Raw genomic sequence first — 16,995 nt, forward strand, 5'->3', positions numbered from 1 at the left:
CTGCAGGGATTGTTGTGGCCAAAGTGCAGGTCCTGGGACTTGGACTTGTTAAACCTCACCTTGTTGGATTTGGGCCCTGGATCCAGCCTGTCCAGGGCCCTGTTCAGAGCCCTCCTACCCTCCAGCAGATCCACAATCCCAGACAACTTGGTATCACCACGGTTCCATGAGGCCCCAGACTGTCTCAATGGTCTCCATGATTCCATGAGGCCTCCAAGTGTCACAATGTCCCTTTGGTTCCATGGGAGCTCTGGGTGTCACAAGGTCCCTTGGATCCTTGGGCCCTGCAGTGTCACAGTGGCGCCATGGTCCCCCGAGGCCCTGCAGTGTCACAATGGATCCTTGGTTCCATGAGGTCTGGCAGTGCAGCAATGCTCTCCTTGGTTCCACAGTGTCACAATGGCCTCTTGATCCCAACGGCCACCACGGTGTCCAACATCTTTCCTTCATTCCAGGACTCCCTGAGGAGCAGGACTGGCCCCTTGGTTCAATGGGGCCCTGCAGTGTCACAATAGCCCCATCGTGACACCAGGTCCTGCTCTGTCACAATGCTCTGCATGGTCCCACAAGGCCCTGCAGGGTCACAGTGGCCTCTTGGTTCCCTGAGGCCTCAGAGTGCCACAATGAATTCCTTGGTACTGCAGTGTCACAATGGAGCCCTGGTGACAAAAGATCCTGCTGTGTCACCAGGGGCCCTTGGTTCCTCGGGGCACAACAGTGTCACAATTGTTCCCTCATTTCCCAGAGTCCTTGCAATGGAGCAATGGCCCCTTGATTCCATTGTCTCCTGGATCTCACAACTGCTCCATGGCTGGTTCCAGAGAATCACAGAATGAGCAAGGTTGGGCATTGAATTCCAGCACACACCTCAGCTCTCTGATGATCCTGGCACCATGCTGGGCCCTGTTTCACACTGGAGCAGAGCAGATGTTGATGGGACAGGAGCCCTGTGGGGCTGTCAGGGACCTGCAGCTTGCAAGGTGCTCTGCTCTCCCTCAGGTGCTCTCGGAGAGATCCAATCCCAGGTGGGCACCTCAGGGCACAAGTGGCACTGCCTGTTCATGGGCACACAACTGATATCTGCCTGGATAGGGGCACAGGTTTTATTACCTCTTAGTTTCATAATATACAAGCAAATCTTTATTATCTGGGTCATTTGAGTACTTTTAAGAAATGGCAACATTTTCCCACAATGAACAGGATTTACCTGGAGTTGTACTGAAGGCAGGAAGAAAAATACTGATCTTGCCTTCTACTTGTGTCACCAATATTCTTTTTATTATTTCCTCTCCCTCCTCCTTCAAGTGTTTGCAGCTCTCTTGTTTAAATGGCCATGTCGAAGGACATCTCTTCATTTAGAGGAACTGGATCCATGTTTTTCCTACTGCTCTCAAATTTCCTCCTCCAGGTGCTCTCTGGTCATTCAAGTGCCTCTCAACTAACTGGTTACATCCTTTCAGCTGCAGGAAGTTGCCCAATCTTTCTGAAGTTAAAATTAATATATAATTAATCAATATTTTAATTGTGTTTATATCACAGAATTACCTTTTCTTATATTCTTGTTCAAAACTGTTCCTGTCTGGAAATTCTTGGCGACGGGGGACATGTTAGATGGCACTGGGAAATCTCAGAGAGCTGAGGGAAGAGCTGTGATGGTTATTAAACTGTTCAAATGTTCAACTTGTGTTTGTTGGCAAGAAACCTTTCTGTGCCTCTGAGTGTCACCAGGCCCTGACCCCAAAGGACCAAACCTGTTGAGTTGTGGTTCCCACTGCAGGGACTGCACTTGGACCTTGGCTCTGCACAGGAGAGCTCTTCATCCCCTTTCTCTCTTTTCCTTTCTCTGGGCATGGAGGGAGCTCCTGACTTCAGCGTGTGACTCGTGTGTGCAAAGAGCAAATCTGGGCAGAATCGGGACAGGGAGGGTTTGGGGGACCTTCGGATCTGTGCTGGACACAGAAGATGTTTTCCATTGCTCTGAAACTGTCTGCTGTGGAAAGTGGATTGAATATCCAGCAGAGGAATGACTTTTGCATTTGATAGAGTAGTGCCTTCCCTTGGCTTTGTTGGCTGACAAGAAATGAACATCCCTCTGTGTCTCGGGCAGCTCCTTCTCCAAGGAAAGCAGGTGGGAGTTGGAGCCAAGGAGCTGAAAGCTGCAGGTGCAGCTTGGGCTGGAGGGAGCTCAGATTTGCACAAGGCTGCTCTGAGTGCCAGGGCTGGGATGGGGGAAATGGTGGGGTGGGGGTAGGGACAGAGTCTGATTGATTGTCAGCCATGAAGGGTCTTGATTTTCATATCTATTCAAGCTGCATGAGGAGGTACTTGGATTCAGTGTCAATTGGCGATTGCATGTATCAATAAATTGACAGGAAAACAAAGTAAACAGTAAAATCTCTTCTCACTGTCTTTTTAAATATAATGTATTCACTTTGAATACATTACTGACATCTACTAAACCACAAAGGATCTGAAAATTAAAATTCAATTGTTCCCAGAGGCTTGGCTTGTTCAGGTGTTGTGAATGGTAATGAGCCCTGGGACACTGAATTCCTGCACTGAAGAGCTGAAGGCTGAACAAGCCTCTGGTGCAGGAAAATTCAGTAGCAGCCTCCAAGGTGCTGAGGATGTCAGCAGCCCCCACTGAGGCCATCCCTGCCCAGAGACCGTGGGGGAATGGGCAGACAAGGAGAGCGTCCCTGGGGCTGGGGCAGCACAACTCAGAGGCACCAGCGGCTCCAGCTGGGAAATGGAGTGTGGAATGTGGCTGGGAAAGCCCTGCCTGGGCTGGGCCAAGCAGGACACACAAGCCCTGACTCCCATCCCCCAAACAACTCTCTCAAGGAGACATTTAAAAGGCATTACAATTGTTTGTGTACTCTGAGTTGGATGTACTGGAGAAATACTAACAAGAGATCTTCAAGAGGTTAAACAACCAAACAGCCTTTACTGGCAACTTTAGAAAAAAAGAGAAACTTGGGAAAATGTTTAATACAGCATTCAATCAATTAAAAACACTTCTCAAAGCATTACCTTGGTCCATTCAACTTCACAAGCTCTAAGCCTGTTCAATTTTAAGTTAATCAAAATTTGCAGGAGGAGGGAATTAGAAGAAGACACAGAAAGGGAGAAAGAAGAAAAAGATTTTGAGAGGCACACAGACAGCTACCAGCTCCTGGATTCCACCTGTGTTCAGATGGAAATTCCAAGAGTAGGTAGGGCCAAGATTTGTGCTTGCTTTGTGTTAAGTCTGAAATACCCCTTGGTCTTCCTGGGCCCTTCCCCCAGGTGGGACTTGGGCTCATTTGGTCCCTCAGGAGCTGGGCTGGGGCTGCAGAGGTGGCTGTGGAGCATTGCCTGTGCTGTGCCAGGGACTGGCAGACACTGCTAGGCTGGAGAGAGGCTCTGGGGGATTTGGGTTCCAGGGCAGGGCAGGGCTGAGGTTCCAGGGCAGGGCGAGGCTGGACCTGCCCCTTCCTCCCCCCTACATGAAATGTTTTGAGCCAACAATCTCCTCCAGTCTGTCACAATTTGGAATATTGGAGGTGGAACCCCAGTTCTGGCCAAGGTCACCTGGACTGGAAGGAGAGTTCTTTTCCATAGAGGCCCAGAGTCTAGAGACCCTCACTAGGTGAAGGCCAACCAGACTTGTCAGTTATGCCAGATCTTGTCTGAGACCTATCCTTGGATATAAGGAATTTTGGAGGTGGAAGCCCAGTCTCAGCCATGGGCATCCGGAGAAGCAGCACAGGTCTTTTCCATAGGAAGGAGAGCATGGAACCTTCCCCAGTGTTTTGGGGACATGTGAAAAATGCCAATTACTTGTTTTTAAAATTTTTAAAAGTTTAATAGTAATAAAATGGTTAAAAACAATAGTAACACAATTAGAATAATAACAATTTGGACAAATTTAAATACAACAATATGAGACAATGAAAGCAAAGAGTTATGGATGTCCGGGTACCTTTTGCTGGGCATCACAAGCCCGAAAATGGACCCCTGCTAACAAAGGATTAACCCTTAAGTACAATAGCCCGTTGCATATATGATGCATAAAATTCCATTAAAACACAGGATTTTGTCTGGTCATTGTCAACTTCTTCCTTCTAATCCTAACAGCACCTTTAAGGCAGGAAGAAGTTTGTTTCTTCTGATAAGAAGGCAATAAATTCATTTCCTTGGTGTGCCTGAAGTGTCCAGTCAGGAGCAGAGTGACTCTTGCAAAGGAATTTTGTGGTGCTGTCACGTAATATTAAATCTGGTTTTGGCTGATCCCTTGGTGGAGATTTTTTTAAGCGGTCTCAAGCCTTGTTCGAAACAGGGTGGAGGGGGCCTGGCCCAGGCTCTGGCCCTGGGGGACACGGGGACGCTGCCAGGGGGGTCCCTGTCCCCATGTCCCACCCCATGGCCCCATACCCCGTCCCCGTGTCAGGCTCTGGGGTCGATCTCGTGGAACATCCTCTGGGGGAGGCTGCGGGGCCGGGGGCCGGGGGACCGCGGGGGGACAGGGGACCCCGCTGTGCACGAGCAGGGTTGGACTGCTCTGGGGGGAGCTGTGAGGGGGACTGAGGCAGAGTGACCTCTCCAGTGACCTCACACAGCCCCCTATGATGTCACACAGCCACCTGTGATATCACACAGCCCCTCTGATGTCACTGAGCTCCCTGTGATGCCACAGCCCCCTACGATGCCTCACAGCCCTTTTGCAATGTCACACAGCCATCTGTGATGTCACAGCCCACTCTGGGACATCACGCAGTGCCCTTGTGATGTCACAGAGCCAACTACGGGATGTTACCCTGGAATGTCATGGAGCTGCTCTGTGATGTCACAGAAGACTCTGTGGTGTCAGAAAGTCACTATGTGATGTCACAGCCTGTCCTATGATGTTACGCAACCACCCAGTGATGTCCCAACCCACTATCTGATGTCACAGAGCCACCCTCTATGATGGCATGATCTGCTCTGTGGCCCTCATCTTAACCTATGATGTCACAGACAGCGGTGTGACATCACAACCCCCTCAGTCATGTCACAAAAACTTCTCTGTGATATCATACTGCTACTCTTTAATGGCACAGCACACAGTTTGACCTCACAGCCTGCTCTATGATGTCATACAGCCATGCCATGATGTCAAAGCTGGCTCTGTGATGTCACAGAATCCCCTCTGTGATTGTGGATCTTCTTGATGACTGTCACAGACATCTTTTCATTAAAATCCTTTTGTTAGGATTTTTCCTGCTGAAGCTGAGAAGTTTCAGCAACAAATGTAAACAATGGTTATCTGCTGCTGTGGAATGCAACAGGTGGATCCGTGATTGGTCTCCTGTGGATGTTTGGATTTATTGACCACTCACAACAGAGCTGGGTCTCGCTCTCTGCTGGGACACAGACCTTTGTTATTCATTCTTTTCTATTCTTAGATTAGCCAGCCTTCTGAGAACTTTCCTTCTATTCGTTTCAGTATAGTCATAATGTAATATATATCATAAAATAATAAATCAAGCCTTCTGAACATGAGGTCTACATTCTCGCCTCTCTCTCACCCTGAAGACCCTTGTGACCACTGTCACAGATGACCTCACACGGAAAACTCTGTGATGCCATAGACCAACATGTGAACTCACACAACTCACCCTGTGCTGGCCTTGGCCCCCTTGGGGCCACCTCTCATCTGCTTTCAAAACACTGGGGGCCCGTGCTTTTCTTCTCATGGAAAAAAACGTCTTTCAATTCCAGGCAACCGTGGCCTAAATTGAGAATCAGCCTCTGAAGTTCCTTATATCCAAGGATAGCTCCCAGACAAAAGCTGCAAGGTCTGTCCAGGTTCCCTTGCCTTCCTGAGGGCCAGCTCTCATCTGCCTTTAAAACATTGGGGCTCTGTACTTTCCTTCCTATGGAAAAGAACTGTCCCTCTTGTCCAGATGCCCTGAGACAAAAGTGGGCTTTGGCCTCCCAAATTCTGTCTCTCCAAGGATTCTTCCCTGACAACAGGTCTGGCTGGCCTTGACCTCCTTGGGGCTGCCTCTAATCAGCCTTTAAAACCCTGGGACTCTGCCCTTTCCTTCCTATGGAGAACTGTCATTCCAACCCATGGCTGAAACGGGATTCCACCCCCAAAACTCCCCATATATATCCAAAGGCTGCTTTCAGACAAAAGGCGCAAGGACAGAAGCATCTGGCTGGCCTGGATCTCTGGTGATTGCTTCTCACCTGCCTTCAAACCCTGGAATTCTGTGGTTTCCTTCCTATGGAAAAGAACTGTCCCTCTTGTCCAGGCATTCTTGTCCTCAGGAACTTGACCATTGTATGGGGACACAAGAGCTCTGTGCTCAGTGGGGTGGAGACTGAGGACAGCAGAGGAGAGCCCTGGGAGGGACTGAAGGATGGTTTCAGAGATGTTGGATCCTCTTCACATGTAGAGGACAGCCAGAGAAAGAAAGAAATAATTCCAAGGGCAGCTGGGAAAACTCAGACTGGGCAGCTGGGAAGACCCAGACTGGACAGTAGGAGAAAAGAATTTCCCTGTCAGGGCAGGACTGTGGTGCAGCACATCTGCCAGAAGGAGCCTGGAGCAGCCCAAGGCTTTGTATGGGCAGGCAGAGGCAGGCAGGAGGCAGAGCTGTCAGCAAAGGAAGGGCCCAGCCAGGTGGGGCAGCCAGGGGATGTCAACAGCCTGCAAGGACAGAGGCACAGCTTTGCTTAGCATCAGAGACACCTTTCCCTTGCTTATCCCCATCTTTCATCAATGCCACCAGTGTTCTGCTCTACCTGGAACCTGGGGAGACTTTCTCAGTCCTGTCCCTCAGATAGATCTATTCAAAGTATGAGAAACTTCAGTGTTTCACCCTCTTTTTGAGTCCTTGAGAAGTTTTTTGGGCTCTCTCTGAGAGGCTGAGTCTGCTGCAAAGAGCACCAAAACCCCAGAGCCTCAATAAAGTCCCTGTGCTGTGTCTGTGCTGCTGAGCTGGGCCGGGCTCCTGGCCCAGAGGCAGCTCCTGGCAAGGGCAGCGCTGCAGAGAGACAGCTCTGGCCAGGAGCAGCTCCTGTGCACAGCCCAGCAGGGCTGGGGCACTGCCAGGGCCCCTCAGGGACACCAGCAGGGCACAGACAGAGCTCACAGGGGCTCCGCACTGGCAGGGGCTGTGGCATGTCCCAGAGGGGGCTGTGTCACAGCAGCACCTCTGTGGCTGTGTCATAGAAGCACAGAGCAGCTGTGATGTCAGCAAGGGTCTGTGTGACAGCAGAGAGTGGGCTGTGTGAGGTCATCAAGCAGCTAAAGCAACATGGAGGGGATTGTGGGACAACATAGAGCAGGCTGTGACATCATGGCATGGCTGTATAGCATAATGGAGAAGGCTGTGATATCAAAGTGTGTGCTGTGACATTACAGAGTGGCAATATGAAATCACATAGAGGGTTTTGTGACATCACTGAAGGGATTGTTACATCACAGAGCTGGCTGTGATGTCATGGAGTAGGATGTGACACCATAATGCAGACTCTGCCATCATAGAGGGTGGCTCTGTGACAACAGAGAATGGGTTGTGACATCACTGGGTGACTAAGTAACATCACAGAACTGGCTGTGACATCACAAAACAGACTATGATGCCACAGTGTGACTGTGTGATATCACAGAGTATTCTGTGACATCACAGAGTGTCACAGACATATTTTAGGAAAAATCCTTTGCCAGGATTTTTCACCTGAGAAGCTGAGAGGCCTCAGAAACAAAAGGTAAACAATAATTATCTGCTGCTGTGGAATGCAACAGGTATATCTTTAAATGGTCTCATGTGGTTGTTTCTAATTAATGGCCAATCACAGGACTGTCTCGGACTCTCTGGTCAGTCACAAGACTTTATAATCATTCCATTCCTTTCTACTCCTTGCTAGCCTTCTGATGAAATACTTTCTTCTATTCCTTAAGTATAGTTTTAATATATCATTTTCTTTTAATATAATATATATAATAAAATAATAAATCAGGCTTTTGAAACATGGAGTCATGATTTTCATCTTTTCCCTTGTCCTGGGACCCCTGTGAACACCACCAAATCAGAGCAGCTGTATCACATCACAGGGTGACATCTCAAAGTTGGCTCTGTGACATCACAGGAGGCTGTGTGACATCACAGGGGCTGTGTGACATCACAGGGGGCTGTGTGACATCACAGGGGCTGTGTGAGGTCACTGGGGAGGTCACTCTGCCCCGGCCCCCCTCACAGTTCCCCCCAGAGCAGTCCAACCCTGCTCGTGCACAGCAGGGTCCCCCCCTGTCCCCCCCGGTCCCCCCGGCCCCGCAGCCTCCCCCAGAGGATGTTCCACGAGATCGACCCCAGAGCCTGACACGGGGACGGGGGACCGGGGCCCTGGGGGTGGCACAGGGGGACAGGGACCCCCCGGCAGCGTCCCTGTGTCCCCCAGGGCCAGAGCCTGGGCCAGGGCTCCTTCACCCTGTTACCAACGAGGGCTTGAGAGCGCTGAAAAAATCCCCAGCAAGGGATCAGCCAAAACCAGATTTAATATTAAGGGACAGCAACAAAAAGTTCTTTGGCAATAGTCACTCTGCTCCTGACTGGACACTTCAGGCACACCAAGGAAACAAAGAAACAAGAAAACCAAATGAAATCCAGGCAATCAAACCATAAATGAACCAAGAACTGTCCCTGTGTGTGTGTGTAACACAAGGACAGTGAGGGCAAGGATAAAAGCAATATGGCCTAAAAGCTTAACAGAGCTCAAACTTAGCAGGACTTAACATAACCTTGACTGATACTTTAAACTTGACAATTTAACAAAAGAACAGCACTTAACACTATTTAACCTAACTTATAACCTATGACTTAGCAATTTAAGAGGAATTACATTTAACAGTATTTAACTTAGCTAATAATTTAACAACTTAGCAAAAGAAAAACTCTTAGCAGCATTTAACTTCACTTAGACCTTGTGACTTAACCTTACTTACAGGCCTGACTGATTCAGCTGTCCAAGGCACTCAAACCCCTCAGGGAGCGGCATTTCTGCCACATTTCCCCAGCACAGGCACTCCTGTGTGCACACAGACAAGAAAGAGTCAGTGCAAGGCACCTGTGAGAAATTCCCCTGCAGCAGATGAAGGGCTGAGCCTGGAGGAGTGGGGGGATCGGCCCAGGCTCCATCGTTGTTCGGGGATCCCCGAGTGCAGCAAACGGGAGAGTTCCCGGCCGGGAGAGGCCCCACTCAGAGGGAGTGGATGGCCCAGGAGTGTCACTATAGGACATGAAAGAACACAAGCTCACATCGTTGTTCTCATGGTGAAGAAAAAAGGGGAAGTTCATTTTCTGACTCCAACATTTACAGTTTTCCAAAAGTGACAGTGCATTGGAGGGTGACAGTCCCACCTCTCCAATGACACTGGACAAACCAACAGTCCATCAACTCTCTCCTCCTCCATAAAGGAATGCAAAACAATGAGTTATTTACAGAAAGTGTGTGAGAAAGTTCACTACAAGAATGTCAACATCAGAAGACTTAGAAAATTTTTAACAAACAGGGCGACATCTCACCCTTTTCTATTTAAAAAAGAAAAAAGAAGAAAATGAACAATATGAGAAAGAAAACATGAACACTGTTCAGTGTCCACTTGCGGAGGAATAATCAGAGTGATTACTCTCATCATCTGCATCCGAGTCATCATTCAATTATTCACCTGCTTGATGCCTATCAGGTTGGTCACGGTTTTCAACTTTCCCGTCAGCTAGATTCTGACTCTGCGGTCGCATATCAGGGCAAACACATTTCAAAGGTCCCCAGCATACCCCAGTGTCTGTGGATACACAAGCATACCCGCACCCCAAAGCGATAAGGTCATAGGGACCTTCCCACTGTTTGGTGACTAAATTCCACACCCAAACCTTCGCTCGAGGCTGCTGTGCCTCATCCACAGCCTGCAACGAGAGATGCTGATTCAAAATGACAGGATTATTTGAATTCTGCGGCACAGTGAGATGATTGATTGTACACAAAGCTTTTGCCAACCGACTCTGTGGGATTTCACCCTGCATTCCCTGTTTTTATGTTTGAAGAACGTGCTCCAGAGTACCATGAGCACATTCTACAATAGCTTGACCAGTCGGAGAATGAGGGATATTAAACTTGTGCGAGAGACCCCACAACTGCAGGAACGGCTGTATCTTTTGCAATGCGTAAGCAGGACCACTGTCGGTTTTCACAGCAGAAGGTATGCCCAGAACGGCAAAGGCCTGCCTCCAGTGGGCAAGGACATCACGGGCCTTCTCCCCAGTGTGAGGCAAAGCCCACATCGCAGAGGAGAACGTGTCCACAGTGACATGCACATACTTGAGCCGGCAAAACTTGGCAACCTGGGTGACATCGGTCTGCCAAAGCTCCAAGGCCCTAAGGCCTCTGGGTTTTACCCCTACCGGCAAAGGCGGAGCAAGTGCATGACAGTCATCACATGACTCAAGAATGTCACGAACCTCAGCTGACGCCAGCTGAAACTGCTTCTGCAGCGTATGCGTATTTCGGAAAAACCCATGTGATGCCTTAGCCTGCGTGAGTGTATCAGGCTGAGGCGCTACCCATGCTGGGTTAGCCAGCTTGTCAGCCCTCGCGTTACCTTCCACGATAAAGCCTGGCAAATTGGTGTGACTCCTCACAGGCAGAACATAGAATAGATGAACCTGGGCCTGAATGGCACACCACAAGGTCTTCAGTAAATGGAACAAGGCAGGATTACTGACCTCCTTCAAAATGGAATGGCCCAACCTCTGTGCAATATCGGCCACATAGGCGGAATCTGTGACCAAGTTGAAAGGTTCCTGGGAAAATTTCTCAAATTCCATGACAGCAGCCCTCAGTTACAACCAATGGGGCTGACCCATCCTCATGGCCTTCCAGAACCCGCCACTCAGATCTGTCCCTCAAGGTAGCAATGGCCTTTCCTGTTTTCCCTGAACCATCAGTGAAGACGGTGGGTCGTTGCATGGGTTCCTGGCTGGTTTTGGGCCACAAAGAGATTTGTGTGAATTTTGCCATATGCAGTAGCCTATGGCTGGGCAGATGATAAATGACCTGCCCTGAAAAGTTTTCCAGAGCACTCTGCAGGGATGTTGAAGGAAGGGGATCAGGACACCAGATGGTTCATCACAGGTCCAGTTTATTGAAGAAAGCATCAAACACTTATACAGCAAATAATAAGCTTATTAAGTAAGTAAGTTGCTTAAGCTGCTTAAGTAAGCCAAGCAATCTATTGGTTAAAGTATATTATCAACTCTTCCTCATTCCTTTGGGCCTACATTCTCTACTTCTCACGCCTCGCTGTCCATTTCTTTATCATACTCAGCTAGGCCCAAGGACAGACTATCTTGCAGGTACAGGACTTGGAATTAGCCACAGCTTTTTACTTTCCCAGTCTCTAGTCAGCTAAATTCCCAACACTTCCCGTTTTTTTTTTTTTTTTTGGAAAAAGCAAAGTTCTATGGGCTAACTGTGTCACACTCTTTGCAACACAAGAATAGGCAATTTTAATAACTATTACATTACAAGCAGTATTCTCAACTAGCAAGGTTTCTCTCTTCAAGGGATCTAAGCTAGCGAGACAAACTGAAAAGGCTATCACTATTTATAGGATATGCTATATGACGGATACAAAAAGGATTCTATGTGCTACAAGGCTCAAACAAAACTCAGGTGTGCCAGTACAACCTACAAAAATAAGCTAAAGGAGCAACATGTGCGCAGGTTTCATCTGCGTGGATTGTCTGGTAAGTTTGCTTTCCATTCTCACAGCAGATATACTTCAAATAGGAATGGCTCTACTCACAAATGCTTCTGATTGTCCCTTTTAACTAGAGTTTCTCTGATGTTCACGACAACACCTTGCACACAAGTCATAAAATAAACACCTAGCATAAAAGCATAAATCTGTCTAACATCACTTAAAATTAATAGCACTTAGACTTAAAATACTTAAACTTAAAATATTTAAACTTAACAGAAGTTAACATCACTTAAACTTATCTTTACCTAAACTTAACAGAACTTTAACTTAGCAGAACTTGAATTTAACAGACCTTAACCTTATCAAAACTTAACCTTAACAGAACCTAAACTTAACAAATTTTCAAATCAACAGAACTTACATGTAAAATCACTTAAATTCAACAGAACTTAACTTTAACAGAACTCAACCGACTTTAAATTCTATATAACTTAAACCTAATATAATTTAAATGTAACAGAATCTAACTTCACCTAAACTTAATAACACTTAAACTTAACAGAAATTAAACTGAACAGCACTTAAACCTAAGAGGACATAAACTTAACAAAAATTAACCTTAGCAGTATTTAACATTTAATGGCACTTAATACATAATTTAACTTAAACTACTTAGCAATGAATAGAATTTATTATAGAAATAGAATAGAATATAAAATTTACTATAACTTACTTACAGGTTTAACTCTAAAATACTAAGCTAAAACAACTTTCTTCGTGTTTTTGCTACAGTATTTTTACACTTGAATGCACCTAAACATAAGGAGTTTGTTCAAGGTATACCTGTGGAAAAATTCTTTTGAATTCAGTGCTTGCTTTTACATCTGCCACATCCAAGCAAGGCCCAAAGAATACAAAAAGCATATTCATTACATCTTACTTACACAATCGCTTTAACACATCTTTAACATTTTTAAATTTTTCAAAATACAATTTCAGAGTTTGATGTTCCACCGACTGAGTTGTCTGGGCTTCTGATGTTTAAAGTCTATGTTAATACAGGTGATTTTAAGACAGCATAATGGATGCTAAGCTAAACCGGCCAAAATTTATCTCAACGTATTCGCCACGCTGATTTCTCTTTCACAGTCTCTGCCAGGAAGAAGAAAAAGTCTTATTAACTTAGGTGAGGAGCATCCTGATAGTAATGCTCTTTGGTGTTGCTAAATTATTATCACTGGTCTCTTAATTGCAGTAGGGATATTTTCTTTTGTTGACAAGAGTCACATTTATTACGGCTATTAGGTCTAAAACTGAAGCTTTTCCCGGCCGCGGGGCGGAGGTGGGAAAGTAGCAGCGCTTGGAAGGCCCTGGAATCGGGCTGCTGCTGCTTGTGTCGCTGTGGTGCGGTGGGTTAACGGAGCTGCTGCTGGACACAGCGCAGCATTTCGGCGGCGCGAGTCGCTGCCCCACGGTGGAGGCCCCCCCCCGCGCTGCGCCCTCAATGCGCCGTCGCTGCCACCGCTTCAGGCTGCCAGCAGGGCACGGCGGGCCCCGCCACGGGCTGCCCGCCCGCCGCTGAGTTCCGCGCACCCAGCCTGGCCGGTGCGCACCGCACCGCACTGCGGGCACGGCACCGCCCGCCTCGCTCGGGCTCCGTGGCTGCTCGTATTGTTGCTCGCCAAGCGCCGGCCGGCCGCACCGAGTTTTGTGCGCCGGAGACACTGTCCATGGCGGCGCCGGCTGAGCCGCGCAGTCTGTTAAGGTGCAGTTTGTTTAGGTTGCTAAGTCGAAACTAAGGCCCCTGCCGGCCGCGGGGCGGAGGGAGAAGCGCTCGCGCTGGAAAAGCGCTCTGGTCTTGCGCCGCTTGTGTCGGAGCGGGCGGCCCCACTGTGCTGGGCTTCTTGTTTCGCGAGACGCGCTGTAGGCTGAATCTTTGCGTGTGCCGGACCCAGCGCTGCATCCGCGGCAGCGCGGGTCGCTCCCCCTGCCGCGGGGCTCCGCTCCCCCCGTGGCTGCCTCCGCTACTGCCGCTGCAGCGCAGCATCTCAGGCGAGCCGCCTGCTGCGGCTGCTCCCCATGGCGCAGCGCCCATGCCGAGTTCGGAGCGGCACAGCCCCGCAGGCGCCTCGAGCCGCGGCTGCTGCCGCCATCACAGCTGGGTCCCTGACCCACTGTGTGCATACTTGCAGCGCCAGCACCACAACGCACGTTTTTGCAAGTCTATATGCAGCAATCTCGGGAATTCTCTTCCCAAGTCGACAGTCTATAGTCCCCGCTTTTCTAAGAAGCATTTAAAAGTCTATACACTGCTTGTCTCTGTATTACCTTCTAACGTGATTTTTCAGCATGCTGCAGCCTTTCCAGGACCTCGGCAGCGTTCAGTCAGCTGGACTCTCCTGTGAGGTTGCCAGGGCAGCGAAGCCTGCCCTTTTGCCTTTATCCAGGACTCCTCTATAGGGTTGCCTGAGACTCGGGACCCGCTGTTTGTGCCTCCTGGGCTGCGTCGGGACTGACACCCAAATACTGCACCGGACCATGGCTCGCAGGCCCAAATCTTCTGTAAAGTCCGTAGGGTCTGTAAGGTCTGTAGAGTCCATAGGGTCGCTGTTCAGGTGCCAATTGTTGCGGTTTTCCAGCCATTTGTCAGGTGCAGGGACAACTCGGGGCTCAATATGAGTCATCAGCAAGTTCTGTTTATTGAAGAGAGCATCAGACACTTATACAGCATGTAATAAGCTCATGAATATTCTGCAAGCCAAGCGATCTATTGGTTAAATTATACCATCAACTCTTCCTCATTCTTTTGGGCCTACATTCCCTTTTCCCACGTCTCTCTGTCTACTTGTTATCATACCCAGCTAGGCCCAAGGACACGCTATCTTGCAGGTTTAATAGCTCAAATTAGGCTGAGTCCAGTACTTTTCCAGTCTCTAGTCAGCTAAAATCCCAACAAATAGTTTATGGAGTTATTGTACCAGAATGGTGTGGGGTGCGAAAACCCATTGCTTATCTCTCCAAGTTGCTGGATCCGGTAGTTAGAGGCTGGCCCACTTGTCTCCAGGCAGTGGCTGGAACTGTAACTCTTGTGGAGGAAGGTTACAAGTTAACACTAGGAAACAAGATCAAGGTGTATACTCCCCGTGATATAAAAAGTATACTAAGTAAGAAAGCCTGTCAATGGATTTCAGATAGCAGACTTTTAAAATACGAATTGATATTAAACAAAAGTGGAAATATAGAATTGACAACAACAAGGATTCAAAATCCTGCACAATTTTTATATGGAAAACCAAAAGAAGAATTGGAACATCACTGCCTTGAAACCATAGATTTGCAGCTAAAAGTTAGAGAAGATTTATTAGAACTACCTCTGCTTGAGGGAGATATACTGTTTATAGATGGTTCATCACAGGTAGTTGATGGTAAGCGAGTATCAGGGTATGCTATTGTAAATGGACATACGATGACAGTCATAGATAAAGGAAAGCTTCCCAATAGTTGGTCTGCACAATGCTGTGAACTGTACGCATTATTAAAAGGGCTAAGATGGCTTGATCAAAGGAGTAGTACCATATTCTATGGGAAAGACATTCTGTGCTGTCCTTGTGAGCTAGCAGGGCCTCCTAAAGATAAGGAGAAGACCCATATCTTCCCTGAAGGAACACCAAGGTCATTACCATGGAGACCAAAGAAGGAGAGGAAGTTCAGAGATATGGACTCTGGCTGGCTCGCAGAGTGACGTGGCTCCCTGGTCGCCGACTAGGAACTTTGTTTCGCTTTTATGGCCAATGGGCACTGTATGTGTGTTGGATGGGTGTAGATATCTGGAAGTATAAAAAGCAACATTGCTTTAAAATATCGCTCTCTTACACCTTTTTGATGGAGTTGTGTATTATTGTACTGTGTCGTGCTCTATAACAACAGAAGAACAGCCTGAGTATTTGCTGCTGTTCATGGCCCATATCCTATCTCCTATTAGATGACAATTTCCAGATGTGATAATTCTCCATTATATGTATGACATTCTGATTTGTGGAAAGACTTCCACCATTCTAGACCTTGCTATAGTCAGTGTTTCCAAAGCAGTTCTAGACATGGTGTGTGAGTAGGCCCAGAGAAGATACGGTGTACCTCACTGTGGAAATACCTTGGCCTCAGGATCGCAGAGAGGACCATCGTACTCCCAGCCACTCAACATCAAGGACGATCTCAGGACCCTGTGATAATTCCATCAACTTTGCAGAAGCATCAACTGGATTTGTTCTCAGCTGGGAATTACAACAGAAGACCTCACACCGCTGTTCCAGCTCCTAAAAGGCAGCAAAGACCTGGACTCTCCACAATCACTTACACCAGAGGCCAAGGAAGCAGTAAATAAAGTGGCTGATGCTTTAAGATCTAAGCAAGTCCACAGGTACGGTCTGGGCCTACCTTTCTGTTTAGCCATCCTTGGCTCTAGTTGCCAATTTCATGCCCTGCATTTTCAGTGGGATAAAAGGTCACCTGATCTCCTTATTATTATTGAGTAGGTCTTCAGAGTCCACCAACCCAACAAAACTATAACAACACCACAAGATATAGGAATGAGTCTCCTGTTGATGAAGTGACAAAGCTATCCTTTGTCCCCTTAAAAGGGAATTAAGCCCAGAAGTTTCTCTCCTCAATTAGGTGAAAAGATATCTCATAGGACCTGGGGGACTTCACCTAAAACTTAAGGATAGCTAATTGGACAGAAGCCAAAAAGTCCCACCTGATGAATTTACTAGAAGGGTGTTTTATCAGGGCCAAGGACTCTTGCACCTGGCTCAGTTTTTCTCTGTAAAGAATTTTGTTACTTTGCCTTTTATTAAAACCTTTTTGTTTCCAACACTACCACAGAAGCCATCCTGCTGATTTTATGCCTTCTAAGGTAGATGAGCTATCTTGGGTGTGAGATATATCTCCAAGAGCTTATAAGACCTGGCTTGAGGAGACTCATATTTCAACAAGAAATTGTGGCTCAATTGATCATCAAAGCTCGTGCTCATCTATTCTGCTTAGCAGGAACCAACCGTCATACAATTTATTTACCCCTCACCATTGAGAATCTTAATTGGCTTCTACAAACATCTGAACATCTTCAATTTGCTCTTAATAGTTATCCTGGCCATCTTTCATTTCATTATCCCAACCACAAAACTTTTAAATCAAATTTTGGTCTTTTAGCCAAACCCATGTACAGTCTAAATCCCCTAAATGTTCAGACTGTCTTCAGTAAC

General features: G+C 47.5%; 1 protein-coding gene across 1 annotated transcript in view; it reads right to left on the reverse strand.

Annotated features, from left to right (window-relative positions):
- Positions 1–13,466, reverse strand: part of LOC135460933 (serine/threonine-protein kinase pim-1-like) — a 30,407-nt gene extending 16,941 nt beyond the window's left edge. The window contains exon 1 of the mRNA XM_064737907.1: positions 13,358–13,466. Within this exon, the coding sequence (XP_064593977.1) occupies positions 13,358–13,466 (109 nt within the window). The remainder of the gene's footprint in view (positions 1–13,357) is intronic.
- Between the last annotated feature and the right edge of the window lie 3,529 nt (positions 13,467–16,995).

Source organism: Zonotrichia leucophrys, unplaced genomic scaffold (assembly GCF_028769735.1).
Source record: "Zonotrichia leucophrys gambelii isolate GWCS_2022_RI unplaced genomic scaffold, RI_Zleu_2.0 Scaffold_129_128886, whole genome shotgun sequence".
NCBI classification, from domain to species: Eukaryota; Metazoa; Chordata; class Aves; order Passeriformes; family Passerellidae; genus Zonotrichia; species Zonotrichia leucophrys.